General features: G+C 42.9%; 1 protein-coding gene across 4 annotated transcripts in view; it reads left to right on the top strand.

Annotated features, from left to right (window-relative positions):
- Nucleotides 1–763: 763 nt before the first annotated feature.
- The window catches only part of LOC106568467 (calpain 3a, (p94)), a 39,539-nt gene continuing 21,567 nt past the window's right edge, over nt 764–18,735 (top strand). The window contains exons 1-7 of one of the 4 annotated variants that reach the window (XM_045705588.1): nt 764–1,169; nt 2,895–2,964; nt 6,822–6,940; nt 7,312–7,445; nt 9,024–9,192; nt 14,000–14,083; nt 18,586–18,680. In XM_045705588.1, the coding sequence (XP_045561544.1) occupies nt 918–1,169; nt 2,895–2,964; nt 6,822–6,940; nt 7,312–7,445; nt 9,024–9,192; nt 14,000–14,083; nt 18,586–18,680 (923 nt within the window). In that variant the 5' untranslated portion in view covers nt 764–917. The remainder of the gene's footprint in view (nt 1,170–2,894; nt 2,965–6,821; nt 6,941–7,311; nt 7,446–9,023; nt 9,193–13,999; nt 14,084–18,585; nt 18,681–18,735) is intronic. The other 3 variants (XM_045705619.1, XM_014139198.2, XM_014139972.2) reach the window with 3 other exon arrangements.

Below are 18,735 nucleotides of genomic sequence, written 5' to 3'. Positions count from 1 at the left end.
TCGTCCCCCTTGTTTTAAAAACAAAAACCAAAAAAAACCCGCACCTGATCAAACACTGAGGCGAAGTTGCTCTCACAGCGTTAGTTTACCTCAGAGAGAGAGAGAGAGAGAGAGAGAGACAGACGGACGGACGGACGGACGGACAGACGGACACAGAGAGAGAGAGAGAGAGAGAGACAGACGGACGGACGGACGGACAGACGGACACAGAGAGAGAGAGAGAGAGAGAGTGAGAGAGACAGAGACGGACAGACAGACACAGAGAGAGAGAGAGAGAGAGAGAGAGAGAGAGAGAGAGAGAGAGAGAGACAGAGACAGAGACAGAGACAGAGACAGATAGACAGAGACAGAGAGACAGGCCTGCTGCTGCAGTGGAGATGTGCTGAGACCGCTGTATACTGAGCACCATGGAGAGAATGGAACAGGGTTAAATGGACTGAATACCTTCTGCTGAGGCAGGATATCTACTGACCACTCTTTACATGGGCTGTGGAGAGGCCCGGCACACCACCCACCACCCCCCTTTTGTGTGGCCACACAATAATGGAATGGCATGAGAATGACCACTACCAGAGAACATTTGGGTATTGTTCAGGGAACCAATGGGAGTGCAACAAAGACACAACCTTTGTGTGTGTGTGTGTGTGTGTGTGTGTGTGTGTGTGTGTGTGTGTGTGTGTGTGTGTGTGTGTGTGTGTGTGTGTGTTGTGTACGTGCTAATGTAAAGGAACGTGAATGCATGTGGAGTCTTTTTCGCCCCGGCATGGCCTTTAGGGTCTACTCTATGACCAAGAGGGAAGGGTACGTCATACAACGACACAACCAATCAGAGATAACCCTGTTGGATTTATGCCAAGGTTTTTTAGGCTTGTAAGACTTTAGTGGAAGTGGCAAAAGCCAGTAGTAAAAAATCCAGAATGCCCTATACACCGTCTGGCTTCTTCTGTGACCGGCTGATCCGGGAGAGAGAGAGAAGAGATGGAGAAGGGAGCCTCAGCAAGCCCCTGCGTTTCAGCGGACAGGACTTTGCAGCGCTGAAACAGGAGTGCCTCACCAAGAAGTGCCTGTTTGAGGATGACACCTTTCCAGCCTCCGTGGAGTCTCTGGGATACAAGGAGCTGGGACACAAGTCCAACAAGGTCAAGAACATCGTCTGGAAGAGACCCAAGGTAGGAGGGGAGGGTGGACATACAAGAGAGGAGGATGATTCGATAAAGAGGGGGGGAAGGAATGGACACACATGGGGGAGGTGGGATAATATCTACAATACCGAGTCAACAACAACGACGTTTCAGGATGTTTTGAGAAGAAAAAAAAGGGATTCATGATGGCAAAACATTTTGTGGATATTTTTTTTTTCTTCTTCTGGATCTACATGTTCTGAACAGAGACGTCCAAGGACCTCTTGTCACCATTCGTTATGGGGATGGAATCGTGGTTGTTATGGCTGTTTGAAACATGAGACTGTCAGAACGGTTAGAAATGGTTATGAATCATACGGTTAAAGAAAGGGGGTCTATTTGTTTGTAGGGAGATACCAGGGGCCCCCCACGATATTACCACCATAGTTAGATTCCAATACAATATGTAATGCGATTCTCACAATTCTACTGTGTGTATATATATATATACATATATACACACTGCAATTTTATTTGCGATTTGATGTTCCAAAACAAATTGTTCACTATATGTCTGCTGCAGAGAGACGAGGAGAGAGCAGGAGAAAAGTCGTTTTGATCAGTCAGGGAAATAAAAGTGCTGAAAACATGTTGACTGGCTATTTAAAAAGAAGCTATAGGATGAAAAATAGCAGAGTTTTGGCACAGGAACTAGCGCATGCTAACGCTACCTACAGTAGCAAAATAATAATATTATACACAGAGTGTACAAAACATTAAGAACACCTGCTCTTTCCATGATGTAGACTGACCAGGTGAATCCAGGTGAAAGCTATAATACCTTATTGATGTCACTTAGATGTAGATGATGTAGATGTAGATGAAAGGGGAGGGGAGGAGACAAGTTAAATAATAATTTTTAAGCCTTGAGACAATTGAGACATGGATTGTGTATGGGTGCCATTCAGAGGGTGAATGAGCAAGACAAAAAAATGTAAGTGCCTTTGAACGGGGGTATGGTAGTAGGTGCCAGGCACAATGGTTGTGTCAATAACTGCAACGCTGCTGGGTTTTTCAAGCTCAACAGTTTCCTGTGTGTATTAAGATTGGTCCACCACCCAAAGGACATCCAGCCAACTTGACACAACTGTGGGAAGCATTGGAGTCAACATGGACCAGCGTCCCTGTGGAACGCTTTCGACACCTTGTAGAGTCCATGCCCTGATGAATTGAGACTATTCTGAGGGCGAAAGGGCAAGCAACTAAATATTAGGAAGGTGTTCCTAATGTTTGGTACACTCAAAGTATGTATATATATATATATATATATAAGTGCCTTCGGAAAGTATTATTACGTTACTGACTTTTTCTAAATGGATTAATTGGAGGCTGCTGAGGGGAGGACGGCTCAACATAATGCCTGGAACGGAACAGATGGAACGGCATCAAACACATGGAAACCATATGTTTGATGTATATGATACAATTCCACCAATTCCGCTCCAGCCATTACCACGAGCCCGCCCTCCCAAATTAATGTGCCACCAACCTCCTGTGATATATTATTATTATTATTATTATTATTTCTTTCTTTACAAATCGATACTTGCAGTCAAATATCGATATAATATCATAGTAATATGTAACCGTATGGATTTGAATAGTTTAATATTTCCTTTACAGCGGTCAAGTAGTTTATTTCAAAGTTAAATCCCACTTACGTCCCCCCCAGGCAGCTGATCCACGTGTCTGTGTGTTTCTGTGTGTCACCAGGAGATCTGTGAGAACCCTCAGTTCATTGTGGGCGGCGCCAGCAGGACAGACATTTGCCAGGGAGATCTTGGTAAATAAGAATGTCACCCCCCCACACTACACCACACTACACCACACTACACCAGAGCGGTAAGTAGCCTAGCGGTTAAGAGCTTTGGACCAGTAATCGAAAGGTTGCTGGTTTGAATCCGCAAGCTAGCAAAGTGGGGAAAAAAATGTGCCGTTCTGCTCTTGAACGAAGCAGTTAACTCCCAACAACAACTGCTCCCCGGATCACCGATGATGTTGATGTCGATTAAGGAAATTCCCCCCCCCCCCCCTCCCCCCAACACCTCTCTGATTCAGAGGGCTCGGGTTAAACGTGGAAGACACATTTTGGTTGAATGCATTCGGTTGTGTAACTGACTAGGTATCCCCCACTTTCCCTTCCCACTACACACCGCACCTCACCACATGTATTGACTGATACTGAGGAGAGGTCAGGTGATGTATTGACTGATACTGAGGAGAGGTCAGGTGATGTATTGAATAATACTGAGGAGAGGTCAGGTGATGTATTGAATAATACTGAGGAGAGGTCAGGTGATGTATTGAATAATACTGAGGAGAGGTCAGGTGATGTATTGACTGATACTGAGGAGAGGTCAGGTGATGTATTGACTGATACTGAGGAGAGGTCAGGTGATGTATTGAATAATACTGAGGAGAGGTCAGGTGATGTATTGACTGATACTGAGGAGAGGTCAGGTGATGTATTGAATAATACTGAGGAGAGATCAGGTGATGTATTGACTGATACTGAGGAGAGATCAGGTGATGTATTGAATAATACTGAGGAGAGGTCAGGTGATGTATTGACTGATACTGAGGAGAGATCAGGTGATGTATTGAATAATACTGAGGAGAGGTCAGGTGATGTATTGAATAATACTGAGGAGAGATCAGGTGATGTATTGACTGATACTGAGGAGAGGTCAGGTGATGTATTGACTGATACTGAGGAGAGGTCAGGTGATGTATTGAATAATACTGAGGAGAGGTCAGGTGATGTATTGAATAATACTGAGGAGAGGTCAGGTGATGTATTGAATAATACTGAGGAGAGGTCAGGTGATGTATTGACTGATACTGAGGAGAGATCAGGTGATGTATTGACTGATACTGAGGAGAGGTCAGGTGATGTATTGAATAATACTGAGGAGAGGTCAGGTGATGTATTGACTGATGAGTTGGTAAGGGCAGGATGTTTTATGTACCATGATAACCCTGAGCGGAATACTACAAAGTAGGATCAATGAGTTAGTCATTTAAAAAAGCTGAGCTTAGATATGTGTTTTTGGTCGTTTAATCAATTAGACCAAGCCCATTTCAAGCTTATCTTTCTAAAAAAAAAGATGGCTAACATACTATTCATACTCTGTAGTATACCCCTCTGGTAACCTAGCTCTTCAGGGGAGAAAACATCCCAGTTCTCCTCTCTGGTAACCTGTCTCTTCAGGGGAGAAAACATCCCAGCTCTCCCCTGTGAGCCTCATGGCTGGCCTCTCCACCAGTGGCCTCATGGCTTGCCTCTCCACCTCTCCACCAGTGGCCTCTCTATATTGTACTGGCTCTATGGAAGGGATTCCAGCTAGCAGCACTTCTCATTGTTGAGCTGTCCATCCAGCCAGTGTCTAGGCTCTGTATAAAATGACCACGAGGGACAAAGGTCTATGCAGGCTGGGACAAAAAATATGAACTGCCATTGTTCAATGGTTAACTCACTGACTGGGCGTAGCCAACATGCAGGTTTAGAGCGACAACCAGAAAACACTGAGGCGAGAGACTGGGTACTGTTCCTCAACAACACAAAGATATTGAAGGAAATAATGCATTAGTATTTTTAGATAGAGAAGGTAGGGAGAGGCTACCGACTGAACTAGCTAGCTGGGAAGGGCTCATCAGGATGACCGACTGAACTAGCTAGCTGGGAAGGGCTCGTCAGGATGACTGACTGAACTAGCTAGCTGGGAAGGGCTCATCAGGATGACTGACTGAACTAGCTAGCTGGGAAGGGCTCATCAGGATGACCGACTGAACTAGCTAGCTGGGAAGGGCTCGTCAGGATGACTGACTGACTGAACTAGCTAGCTGGGAAGAGCTCGTCAGGATGACTGACTCAACTAGCTAGCTGGGAAGGGCTCGTCAGGACGACTGACTCAACTAGCTAGCTGGGAAGGGCTCGTCAGGACGACTGACTGAACTAGTTAGCTGGGAAGGGCTCGTCAGGATGACTGACTGAACTAGTTAGCTGGGAAGGGCTCGTCAGGATGACTGACTCAACTAGCTAGCTGGGAAGGGCTCGTCAGGATGACTGACTGACTGAACTAGCTAGCTGGGAAGAGCTCGTCAGGATGACTGACTCAACTAGCTAGCTGGGAAGGGCTCGTCAGGACGACTGACTGACTGAACTAGCTAGCTGGGAAGGGCTCATCAGGACGACTGACTGAACTAGCTAGCTGGGAAGAGCTCGTCAGGACGACTGACTGAACCCAATCCATTCATCACCACTCGACTCCTTTAGCTGCGTGAAATACCGTACTTCATCAATTTGTACTGCAGCTGTGTCAGTATAGCCTCTCCCTATCAAGTCCCACATGAAGACAACAAAGATGGCCACCACTCAATAGTTGAACGTCAAAGAAAACATAACAGTGGGGCTCTTGTCCATCAACTCCAACCAATCACGGCCAGGGGTTAGATAACAATGGTTTTACATGTTGTGCACGTTTGCCAGTAACAACAGTGAATGAAACCAACCTCCCATTGAGCCTGTTGAATGACTGTGTGTTCCTTGGTTTGTGTGTGTGTGTGTGTGTGTGTGTGTGTGTGTGTGTGTGTGTGTGTGTGTGTGTGTACAGTGATTGGACAGAACATTAGGAACACCTTCCTAATATTGAGTTGTTCCCCTTTCGCCCTCAGAATAGTCTCCATTCGTCAGGGCATGGACTCTACGAGGTGTCGAAAGCGTTCGACAGGATTGCTGGTCCATGTTGACTCCAATGCTTCCCACAGTTGTGTCAAGTCGGCTGGATGCCCTTTGGGTCGTGGACCATTTTTGATACATGCGGGAAACTGTTGAGTGTGAAAAACCCAGCAGCGTTGCAGTTCTTGACACCTACCAGTATGCCTGGCACCTACTACCATACCCCCGTTCAAAGGCAAAATCTTCTGTCTTGCTTTTTCACCCTCTAAATGACACCCATACACAATGCAAGTCTCAATTTTCCCAAGACTTAAAAATCCTTCTTTAACCCGTCTCCTCCCCTTCATCTACACTGACTGAAGTGGACAAGTGACATCAATAAGGAATCATAGCTTTCACCTGAATTTACCTGGACTGTCTATGTCATGGAAAGAGCAGGTGTTAATGTTTTGTACACTCAACATATGTGTTTGTCTGTCTGACTGTGTGTTTCCTAGGTGACTAACCTTGTGTTTCCTAGGTAACTAACCTTGTGTTTCCTAGGTAACTAACCTTGTGTTTCCTAGGTGACTAACCTTGTGTTTCCTAGGTAACTAACCTTGTGTTTCCTAGGTAACTAACCTTGTGTTTCCTAGGTAACTAACCTTGTGTTTCCTAGGTGTGTGTCTGTAGGTAACTAACTGTTTGTTTCCTAGGTGACTAACCTTGTGTTTCCTAGGTAACTAACCTTGTGTTTCCTAGGTAACTAACCTTGTGTTTCCTAGGTGACTAACCTTGTGTTTCCTAGGTAACTAACCTTGTGTTTCCTAGGTAACTAACCTTGTGTTTCCTAGGTAACTAACCTTGTGTTTCCTAGGTGTGTGTCTGTTGGTAACTAACTGTGTGTTTCCTAGGTGACTAACCTTGTGTTTCCTAGGTAACCAACCTTGTGTTTCCTAGGTAACTAACTGTGTGTTTCCTAGGTGACTGCTGGCTGCTGGCTGCTATAGCCTGTCTGACTCTGAATGAGAAGCTCCTCTACCGGGTCGTTCCTCAGGAACAGGGCTTCTCTGAGGGATATGGAGGAATCTTCCACTTCCAGGTCAGAACCCACCAATCAAAAGCACAGAACTAGAATGAGTTTACTAGGTAATGTCAGGGTTAGAGGCTCTAAGACTCTTTTAGAGATCTGTTCCTATCGTCAAGACAACGCTCAGTACTACACTATGTTACACTGTAATCACGGTAAGGGTCTGTTCCATTTCAATTCAGTCAGTTCAGGAAGTACACTTATTCAAAATTCACATTTGACTCATTTAATTTCCTTAAAAAGTGGGATAGGAATTTCAGTTTACTTCCTGAATTGTGTGAATTTCAATGGAATCAACCCCAACCCTGATTGCAGCAGATTATCTTCTCTTGTCAAATCCTTAACCATGTACTTACTGCATGGGACAACTCTTTCTCCTCCAGTTCTGGCGCTATGGCGACTGGGTTGATGTTGTTATTGACGACCGCATCCCCACCTTCAACAGCCAGCTGGTGTTCACCAAGTCTGCTGAGAGAAACGAATTCTGGAGTGCCCTGCTGGAGAAGGCCTACGCCAAGTATGTAGCACTGACCCTAAATCTACACCAAGTAGGTAACCTTAACCCCAGTCCTGCACCAAGTAGGTAACCCTAACCCTACACCAAGTAGGTAACCCTAACCCTACACCAAGTAGGTAACCCTAACCCTACACCAAGTAGGTAACCCCAACCCTACACCAAGTAGGTAACCCTAACCCTACACCAAGTAGGTAACCTTAACACTACACCAAGTAGGTAACCCCAACCCTACACCAAGTAGGTAACCCCAACCCTACACCAAGTAGGTAACCCCAACCCTACACCAAGTAGGGAACCTTAACACTACACCAAGTAGGTAACCCCAACCCTACACCAAGTAGGTAACCCCAACCCTACACCAAGTAGGTAACCCCAACACTACACCAAGTAGGTAACCCCAACCCTACACCAAGTAGGTAACCCCAACCCTACACCAAGTAGGTAACCCCAACCCTACACCAAGTAGGGAACCTTAACACTACACCAAGTAGGTAACCCCAACCCTACACCAAGTAGGTAACCCCAACCCTACACCAAGTAGGTAACCCCAACACTACACCAAGTAGGTAACCCCAACCCTACACCAAGTAGGTAACCCCAACCCTACACCAAGTAGGTAACCCTAACCCTACACCAAGTAGGTAACCCTAACCCTACACCAAGTAGGGACCCTAACCCTACACCAAGTAGGTAACCCCAACCCTACACCAAGTAGGGGCCCTAACCCTACACCAAGTAGGTAACCCCAACCCTACACCAAGTAGGGAACCCTAACCCTACACCAAGTAGGGAACCCTAACCCTACACCAAGTAGGTAACCCCAACCCTAGACCAAGTAGGGGCCCTAACCCTACACCAAGTAGGGAACCTTAACCCTACACCAAGAAGGTAACCTTAACCCCAACCCTACACCAAGTAGGTAACCTTAACCCTACACCAAGTAGGTAACCCCAGGCCTACACCAAGTAGGTAACCCCAACACTACACCAAGTAGGTAACCCGAACCCTACACCAAGTAGGTAACCCCAACCCTACACCAAGTAGGTAACCTTAACCCCAACCCTACACCAAGTAGGTAACCCCAACCCTACACCAAGTAGGTAACCCCAACACTACACCAAGTAGGGACCCTTAACCCCAACCCTACACCAAGTAGGTAACCCCAACCCTACACCAAGTAGGTAACCCCAACACTACACCAAGTAGGTAACCCCAACACTACACCAAGTAGGTAACCCCAACCCTACACCAAGTAGGGAACCTTAACCCCAACCCTACACCAAGTAGGTAACCCCAACCCTACACCAAGTAGGTAACCGAACCCTAGGTAGGTACCTTTACCCTAACACTATTCAAACCTAGATAGATAAGACTGTAGTCTATATCAGGGTTTCCCAACACCACGACCCTAATCCTCCCCAGGCTTCACGGTTTCTATGAGGCCCTGAAGGGCGGCAACACCCCGACCATAACCCTCACTCTCCCATCCCCCCTCCCCAGGCTTCACGGTTCCTATGAGGCCCTGAAGGGCGGCAACACCCCGACCATAACCCTCACTCTCCCATCCCCCCTCCCCAGGCTTCACGGTTCCTATGAGGCCCTGAAGGGCGGCAACACCACGGAGGCCATGGAAGACTTCACCGGTGGCGTGACAGAGTTCTATGAGATGAAGGAGGCGCCCAAGGAGCTGTACAAGATCATGAAGAAGGCCCTGGAGAGAGGCTCTATGATGGGCTGCTCTATCGACGTGAGTTTCTGACCTTAGGAGCGTGACCCCGACCTCCAACGGGTCTCACGAACCGTAGTTGAAGAGACTCACGTCAATAGAGCAGCCCATCAGGGAGCCCCTCTCTTAATTTATGATTCTGACCCATCACCTGACCTGTCACCAGACCTGTCAGCTGACCTGTCACCTGACCTGTCACCTGACCTGTCACCAGACCTGTCACCTGACCTGTCACCAGACCTGTCACCTGACCTGTCACCTGACCTGTCACCTGACCTAACACCTGACCTGTCACCTGACCTGTCACCTGACCTGTCAGCTGACCTAACCCCCGACCTGTCACCTGACCTGTCACCAGACCTGTCACCTGACCTGTCACCAGACCTAACACCTGTCACCTGACCTGTCACCAGACCTAACACCAGACCTAACACCTGTCACCAGACCTAACACCTGACCTGTCACCAGACCTAACCCCTGACCTGTCACCAGACCTAACACCTGACCTGTCACCAGACCTAACCCCTGACCTGTCACCAGACCTAACACCTGACCTGTCACCTGTCACCTGACCTGTCACCTGACCTGTCACCAGACCTGTCACCAGACCTGTCACCTGACCTGTCACCAGACCTGTCACCTGACCTGTCACCAGACCTGTCACCTGACCTAACACCTGACCTGTCACCAGACCTAACACCTGTCACCAGACCTGTCACCAGACCTAACACCTGACCTGTCACCAGACCTAACCCCTGACCTGTCACCAGACCTGTCACCTGACCTGTCACCAGACCTGTCACCAGACCTAACACCTGACCTGTCACCAGACCTAACACCTGTCACCAGACCTGTCACCAGACCTAACACCTGACCTGTCACCAGACCTAACACCTGACCTGTCACCAGACCTAACACCTGACCTGTCACCAGACCTGTCACCAGACCTAACACCTGACCTGTCACCAGACCTAACACCTGACCTGTCACCAGACCTAACACCTGTCACCAGACCTAACACCTGACCTGTCACCTGACCTGTCACCTGACCTAAGAGCCATTTCAGTCAATGCAGAAGGTATTACTATGTGACCTGTCTGTGGTGGCCGGGGTTTAGTGCTGCCGTCCCTGCACCCTGTGCACATATGTACCGTGTCGGTGTGGGTCCAAATCTGTCCCCCTGTAACTGACGCAATGGCCGTGTCCAAATCTGTCCCACTGTCTAACTGACACAATGGCCGTGTCAAAATCTGTCCCCCTGTCTAACTGACACAATGGCCGTGTCCAAATCTGTCCCCCTGCCTAACTGACACAATGGTCGTGTCCAAATCTGTCCCCCTGTCTAACTGACACAATGGCCGTGTCCAAATCTGTCCCCCTGTCTAACTGACACAATGGCCGTGTCCAAATCTGTCCCCCTGCCTAACTGACACAATGGCCGTGTCCAAATCTGTCCCCCTGTCTAACTGACACAATGGCCGTGTCCAAATCTGTCCCCCTGCCTAACTGACACAATGGCCGTGTCCAAATCTGTCCCCCTGTCTAACTGACGCAATGGCCGTGTCCAAATCTGTCCCCCTGCCTAACTGACACAATGGCCGTGTCCAAATCTGTCCCCCTGTCTAACTGACGCAAATGGCCGTGTCCAAATCTGTCCCCCTGTCTAACTGACACAATGGCCGTGTCCAAATCTTCGTATTTACTCTATAAATAGTAGTCGTTTTGGGAATACCGAAATAAGAACATTTCATAGTATGTGAAATGTCTAAATTGCAGTAAAGCTTTAAATGTCTTACTCATTTTGGCTTTTGATCTAGTAAAATAGCATCCTATTGAGGAAGAGAACCGTGTTTTGAGACCCACGTATGTTTGGCAACAGCTGATAATCAGCTGAAGGGACACGTTGTACCAAAAGGAACCAATGGCAGGAATCAAAGCAGTTATGCGTTAGATGAGGCCTTCTCAGTAGGAGGAACCTAGTGCGCTGATATTCGTTGCTCACTGCATTCGTTTTTTTACTCAGTAGTACTGCCATAGTACATTCTAAATAGTGTGTAGCATGAGTAGTACACTGTATGCAGATTTAGTAAGTGGTAGGCAAGACAGATTTTGGACACGCTTTCTCCTCTCTTTCCTTGTCAATAAAAACATGTACAAAATACAAGAATAGTGGGAACTGCCCCCCCCTCCGCCAAAATAAACAACTTCAGCTATTTAATAAGATTAACAAACTGTATCCAGTGCTGGAAGTCATCAGTGATCAAATATCCTCGATGGCCACCACTAAGTAAACAGAATGTTTACGGCCACCACTAAGAAAACTAAGCGTTTATGAAAATGTATCGTGGTGCATATCTTTTCCCATCAAGTCACGGACTAAACCCTGACCTGTATCTCCATTGATCAGGGACTAAACCCTGACCTGTATCTGTGTTTATCAGGGACTAAACCCTGACCTGTATCTGTGTTTATCAGGGACTAAACCCTGGACCTGTATCTGCATTTATCAGGGACTAAACCCTGACCTGTATCTGCATTTATCAGGGACTAAACCCTGACCTGTATCTGTGTTTATCAGGGACTAAACCCTGACCTGTATCTGTGTTTATCAGGGACTAAACCCTGACCTGTATCTGCATTTATCAGGGACTAAACCCTGAGCTGTATCTGTGTTTATCAGGGACTAAACCCTGACCTGTATCTGCGTTTATCAGGGACTAAACCCTGAGCTGTATCTCCATTTATCAGGGACTAAACCCTGAGCTGTATCTGTGTTTATCAGGGACTAAACCCTGACCTGTATCTGTGTTTATCAGGGACTAAACCCTGGACCTGTATCTGTGTTTATCAGGGACTAAACCCTGGACCTGTATCTAAACTGATCAGGGACTAAACCCTGACCTGTATTTAAATTGATCAGGGACTAAACCCTGGACCTGTATCTCCATTTATCAGGGACTAAACCCTGACCTGTATCTGTGTTTATCAGGGACTAAACCCTGACCTGTATCTGTGTTTATCAGGGACTAAACCCTGACCTGTATCTGCATTTATCAGGGACTAAACCCTGAGCTGTATCTGTGTTTATCAGGGACTAAACCCTGACCTGTATCTGCGTTTATCAGGGACTAAACCCTGAGCTGTATCTCCATTTATCAGGGACTAAACCCTGAGCTGTATCTGTGTTTATCAGGGACTAAACCCTGACCTGTATCTGTGTTTATCAGGGACTAAACCCTGGACCTGTATCTGTGTTTATCAGGGACTAAACCCTGACCTGTATTTAAATTGATCAGGGACTAAACCCTGGACCTGTATCTCCATTTATCAGGGACTAAACCCTGACCTGTGTCTCCATTTATCAGGGACTAAACCCTGAGCTGTATCTGTGTTTATCAGGGACTAAACCCTGGACCTGTATCTAAATTGATCAGGGACTAAACCCTGACCTGGATTTAATTGTAATTTTTTGTTAACGATCTTCACAAAATACTCTGTGATGTCAAAGTGAAAGAAAAATTCTAAAACACTAATAATTATATTTTAATTAGAAAAGTATTAAATCCCCTGAGTCAATACATGTTAGAATCACCTTTGGCAGCGATTACAGCTGTGAGTCTTTCTGGGTAAGCTTTGCAAACCTGGATTGTACAATATTTGCCCATTATTCTTTTCAAAATGCTTCAAACTCTGTCAAGATGGTTTTTGAACATTGCTAGACAGCAATTCTCAAGTCTTGCCAAAGATTTTCAAGCCAATTTAAGTAAAAAATGCCACTAGGCCACTCAGGAACATTCAATGTCATCTTGGTAAGCAAGTCCAATGTGTAATTGGCATTTTAGGTTATTGTCCTGCTGAAACGGGAATGAGTTTTCCTCTAGGATTTTGCCTGTGCTTAGCTCTATTCCATTTCTTTCTATCCTAAAAAACTCCCTAGTCCTTGCCGATGACAAGTATACACATAACATGATGCAGCCACCACAACGCTTGAAAATATGAGGAGTGTTACTCAGTGATGTGCTGTGTTGGATTTGTCCCTAACACAATGCTTTGTATTTAGGACAAAAAGTGTATTTCTTTGCCACATTTTTTTGCAGTATTACTTTGTTGCCTTATTACAAACAGGATGCAGGTTTGGAATATTTTTTATTCTGTACAGGCTTCCTTCTTTTCACTCTGTCATTTAGGTTAGTATTGTGGAGTAACTACAATGTTGTTGATCCATCCTGTTTGCTCATATCACAACCATTCTCTTGCAAAAACGCCAGTTTTTTTCTTTGTATTATCTTTAATCAGATCTAATGTGTTAAATTCTTGTACATTCATTTCACATTTCCACAAACTTCAAAGTGTTTCCTTTCAAATGGTATCAAGAATCAGCATATCCTTGCTTCAGGGCCTGAGCTACAGGCAGTTAGATTTGGGTCATTTTAGGTGAAAATGAAAGAAAAAAAAAATAAATGTAAAGGTGGATCTTTTAACCTACATTTTTTGTGAATAGGGTGGTGTACCTAATAAACTGGCCGGTAAGTGTATACTTCCACAATAGACACGTCATGTAATAATAGTAGATGACACTACTTTAAATAAACACTAGCTCTTATGTTTAATTGTAAATTAAGTCCTTCTGGGTAAAGACATAAGTGACTGAATTGTAAAACTCCTCCTGTTGGCCCCTCTGTTTTTAAAAAAAGTTCCAGTTTCGATTGTATGTCTTTATCCGTTTCAATACAGAAAATTACCTAAATGACCTCTCAACGGATGCAGTTGTACCTGGTATAGTGAAGACCAGCTATGTGATTCATGTGTTGTCTATTTTATTCCCCAGTCCCTGGTTCCTGCTCGCTTTGAGACCCGTACTGTGACTGGGCTTGTGAAGGGCCACGCTTACTCTGTGACTGCGGTTGAAGAGGTGAGATAGACCCATAGCAACGTAGAGATTCACTTTACGCCGATGGTCGTGGGTTGGGACTTCCGCTATGGGGTCGCCCTTTACGTAAAATGTATGCGCCCACGATAAAAGCATCTAGTAAATGGCATTTACGTATTATCTACATTATTTGATAGACCATGAGATACACTACATTATTAGATAGATAAACCATGAGATACACTACATTATTAGATAGACCATGAGATACACTACATTATTAGATAGACCATGAGATACACTACATTATTAGATAGACCATGAGATACACTACATTATCAGATAAACCATGAGATACACTACATTATCAGATAAACCATGAGATACACTACATTATTAGATAGACCATGAGATACACTACATTATTAGATAGACCATGAGATACACTACATTATTAGATAAACCATGAGATACACTACATTATTAGATAGACCATGAGATAGACTACATTATCGGATAGATAGACCATGAGATACACTACATTATCAGATAAACCATGAGATACACTACATTATCAGATAGATAGACCATGAGATACACTACATTATCAGATAAATCATGAGATACACTACATTATCAGATAGATAGGCCATGAGATACACTACATTATCAGATAGACCATGAGATACACTACATTATTAGATAGACCATGAGATACACTACATTATCAGATAAACCATGAGATACACTACATTATTAGATAGACCATGAGATACACTACATTATTAGATAGACCATGAGATACACTACATTATTAGATAGACCATGAGATAGACTACATTATCGGATAGATAGACCATGAGATACACTACATTATCAGATAAACCATGAGATACACTACATTATCAGATAGATAGACCATGAGATACACTACATTATCAGATAAATCATGATATACACTACATTATCAGATAGATAGGCCATGAGATACACTACATTATCAGATAGACCATGAGATACACTACATTATTAGATAGACCATGAGATACACTACATTATCAGATAAACCATGAGATACACTACATTATCAGATAAACCATGAGATACACTACATTATTAGATAGACCATGAGATACACTACATTATTAGATAGACCATGAGATACACTACATTATTAGATAGACCATGAGATACACTACATTATTAGATAGACCATGAGATAGACTACATTATCGGATAAACCATGAGATACACTACATTATCAGATAGATAGACCATGAGATACACTACATTATCGGATAGATAGACCATGAGATACACTACATTATCAGATAAACCATGAGATACACTACATTATCAGATAGATAGACCATGAGATACACTACATTATCAGATAGACCATGAGATACACTACATTATTAGATAGACCATGAGATACACTACATTATCAGATAGATAGATAGACTATGAGATACACTACATTATCAGATAGATAGACCATGAGATACACTACATTATTAGATAGATAGATAGACCATGAGATACACTACATTATCAGATAGATAGATAGACCATGAGATACACTACATTATCAGATAGATAGATAGACCATGAGCTACACGACATTGTCAGATAGATAGACCATGAGATACACTACATTATCAGACAGACCATGAGATACACTACATTATTAGATAGATAGATAGATAGACCATGAGATACACTACATTGTCAGATAGATAGATAGACCATGAGATACACTACATTATCAGATAGACCATGAGATACACTACATTATCAGATAGACCATGAGATACACTACATTATTAGATAGACAATGAGATACACTACATTATTAGATAGACCATGAGATACACTACATTATCAGATAGATAGACCATGAGATACTCTACATTATTAGATAGACCATGAGATACACTACCTTATTAGATAGATAGACCATGAGATACACTACATTATTAGATAGATAGACCATGAGATACACTACATTATCAGATAAACCATGAGATACACTACATTATTAGATAGACCATGAGATACACTACATTATCAGATAAACCATGAGATACACTACATTATCAGATAGACCATGAGATACACTACATTATTAGATAGACCATGAGATACACTACATTATCAGATAAACCATGAGATACACTACATTATCAGATAGATAGATAGATAGATAGATAGATAGATAGATAGATAGATAGATAGATAGATAGACCATGAGATACACTACATTATTATATAGACCATGAGATACACTACATTATCAGATAGATAGACCATGAGATACACTACATTATCAGATAGACCATGAGATACACTACATTATCAGATAGATAGGCCATGAGATACACTACATTATCAGATGGACCATGAGATACACTACATTATTAGATAGACCATGAGATACACTACATTATTAGATAGACCATGAGATACACTACATTATTAGATAGACCATGAGATACACTACATTATCAGATAGACCATGAGATACACTACATTATTAGATAGACAATGAGATACACTACATTATTAGATAGACCATGAGATACACTACATTATCAGATAGATAGACCATGAGATACTCTACATTATTAGATAGACCATGAGATACACTACATTATCAGATAAACCATGAGATACACTACATTATTAGATAGACCATGAGATACACTACATTATTAGATAGACCATGAGATACACTACATTATTAGATAGACCATGAGATACACTACATTATTAGATAGACCATGAGATAGACTACATTATCGGATAAACCATGAGATACACTACATTATCAGATAGATAGACCATGAGATACACTACATTATCGGATAGATAGACCATGAGATACACTACATTATCAGATAAACCATGAGATACACTACATTATCAGATAGATAGATAGATAGATAGATAGATAGACCATGAGATACACTACATTATTATATAGACCATGAGATACACTACATTATCAGATAGATAGACCATGAGATACACTACATTATCAGATAGACCATGAGATACACTACATTATCAGATAGATAGGCCATGAGATACACTACATTATCAGATGGACCATGAGATACACTACATTATTAGATAGACCATGAGATACACTACATTATTAGATAGACCATGAGATACACTACATTATTAGATAGACCATGAGATACACTACATTATCAGATAGACCATGAGATACACTACATTATTAGATAGATAGATAGATAGATAGACCATGAGATACACTACATTATCAGATAGATAGACCATGAGATACACTACATTATTAGATTGATAGATAGACCATGAGATACACTACATTATTAGATAGACCATGAGATACACTACATTATTAGATAGATAGATAGACCATGAGATACACTACATTATCAGATAGATAGACCATGAGATACACTACATTATTAGATTGATAGATAGACCATGAGATACACTACATTATCAGATAGATAGATAGACCATGAGATACACTACATTATCAGATAGATAGATAGACCATGAGCTACACGACATTGTCAGATAGATAGACCATGAGATACACTACATTATCAGATAGATAGATAGATAGATAGACCATGAGATACACTACATTATCAGATAGACCATGAGATACACTACATTATCAGATAGACCATGAGATACACTACATTATTAGATAGACAATGAGATACACTACATTATTAGATAGACCATGAGATACACTACATTATCAGATAGATAGACCATGAGACACACTACATTATTAGATAGACCATGAGATACACTACATTATTAGATAGATAGACCATGAGATACACTACATTATCAGATAAACCATGAGATACACTACATTATTAGATAGACCATGAGATACACTACATTATCAGATAAACCATGAGATACACTACATTATCAGATAAACCATGAGATAGACTACATTATCAGATAGATAGACCATGAGATACACTACATTATCAGATAAACCATGAGATACACTACATTATCAGATAGACCATGAGATACAGTACATTATTAGATAGACCATGAGATACACTACATTATCAGATAAACCATGAGATACACTACATTATCAGATAGATAGATAGATAGATAGATAGATAGATAGATAGATAGACCATGAGATACACTACATTATTATATAGACCATGAGATACACTACATTATTAGATTGATAGATAGACCATGAGATACACTACATTATCAGATAGATAGATAGACCATGAGATACACTACATTATCAGATAGATAGATAGACCATGAGCTACATGACATTCTCAGATAGATAGACCATGAGATACACTACATTATCAGATAGATAGATAGACCATGAGATACACTACATTATCAGATAGATAGACCATGAGTATAGAGTTGTATTTTTGATGTGACTGTAGGCCATTTTAATGTTTTTTTATTGCTGCCAAAGCTGACTGAAGAGGCCAGTGGTTGTGATTGTCACATGGACCGGTGCGTGTGTTTCTCCTCAGTGTAAGCAGTCCCAGCACAAGGAGCCTAAGGTGCGTCTGGTGCGCCTCAGGAACCCCTGGGGACAGGTGGAGTGGAACGGGCCCTGGAGTGACAAGTAAGATACGCCTGATTGATTGATTGATTGAACTGGCACCAGTGATAGACACAGG

The sequence above is a fragment of the Salmo salar genome, chromosome ssa01, assembly GCF_905237065.1.
Source record: "Salmo salar chromosome ssa01, Ssal_v3.1, whole genome shotgun sequence".
Classification (NCBI taxonomy): domain Eukaryota; kingdom Metazoa; phylum Chordata; class Actinopteri; order Salmoniformes; family Salmonidae; genus Salmo; species Salmo salar.
Note: the sequence above shows the minus strand (reverse complement) of the source record. Positions and strands in the feature narration are given on the sequence as shown.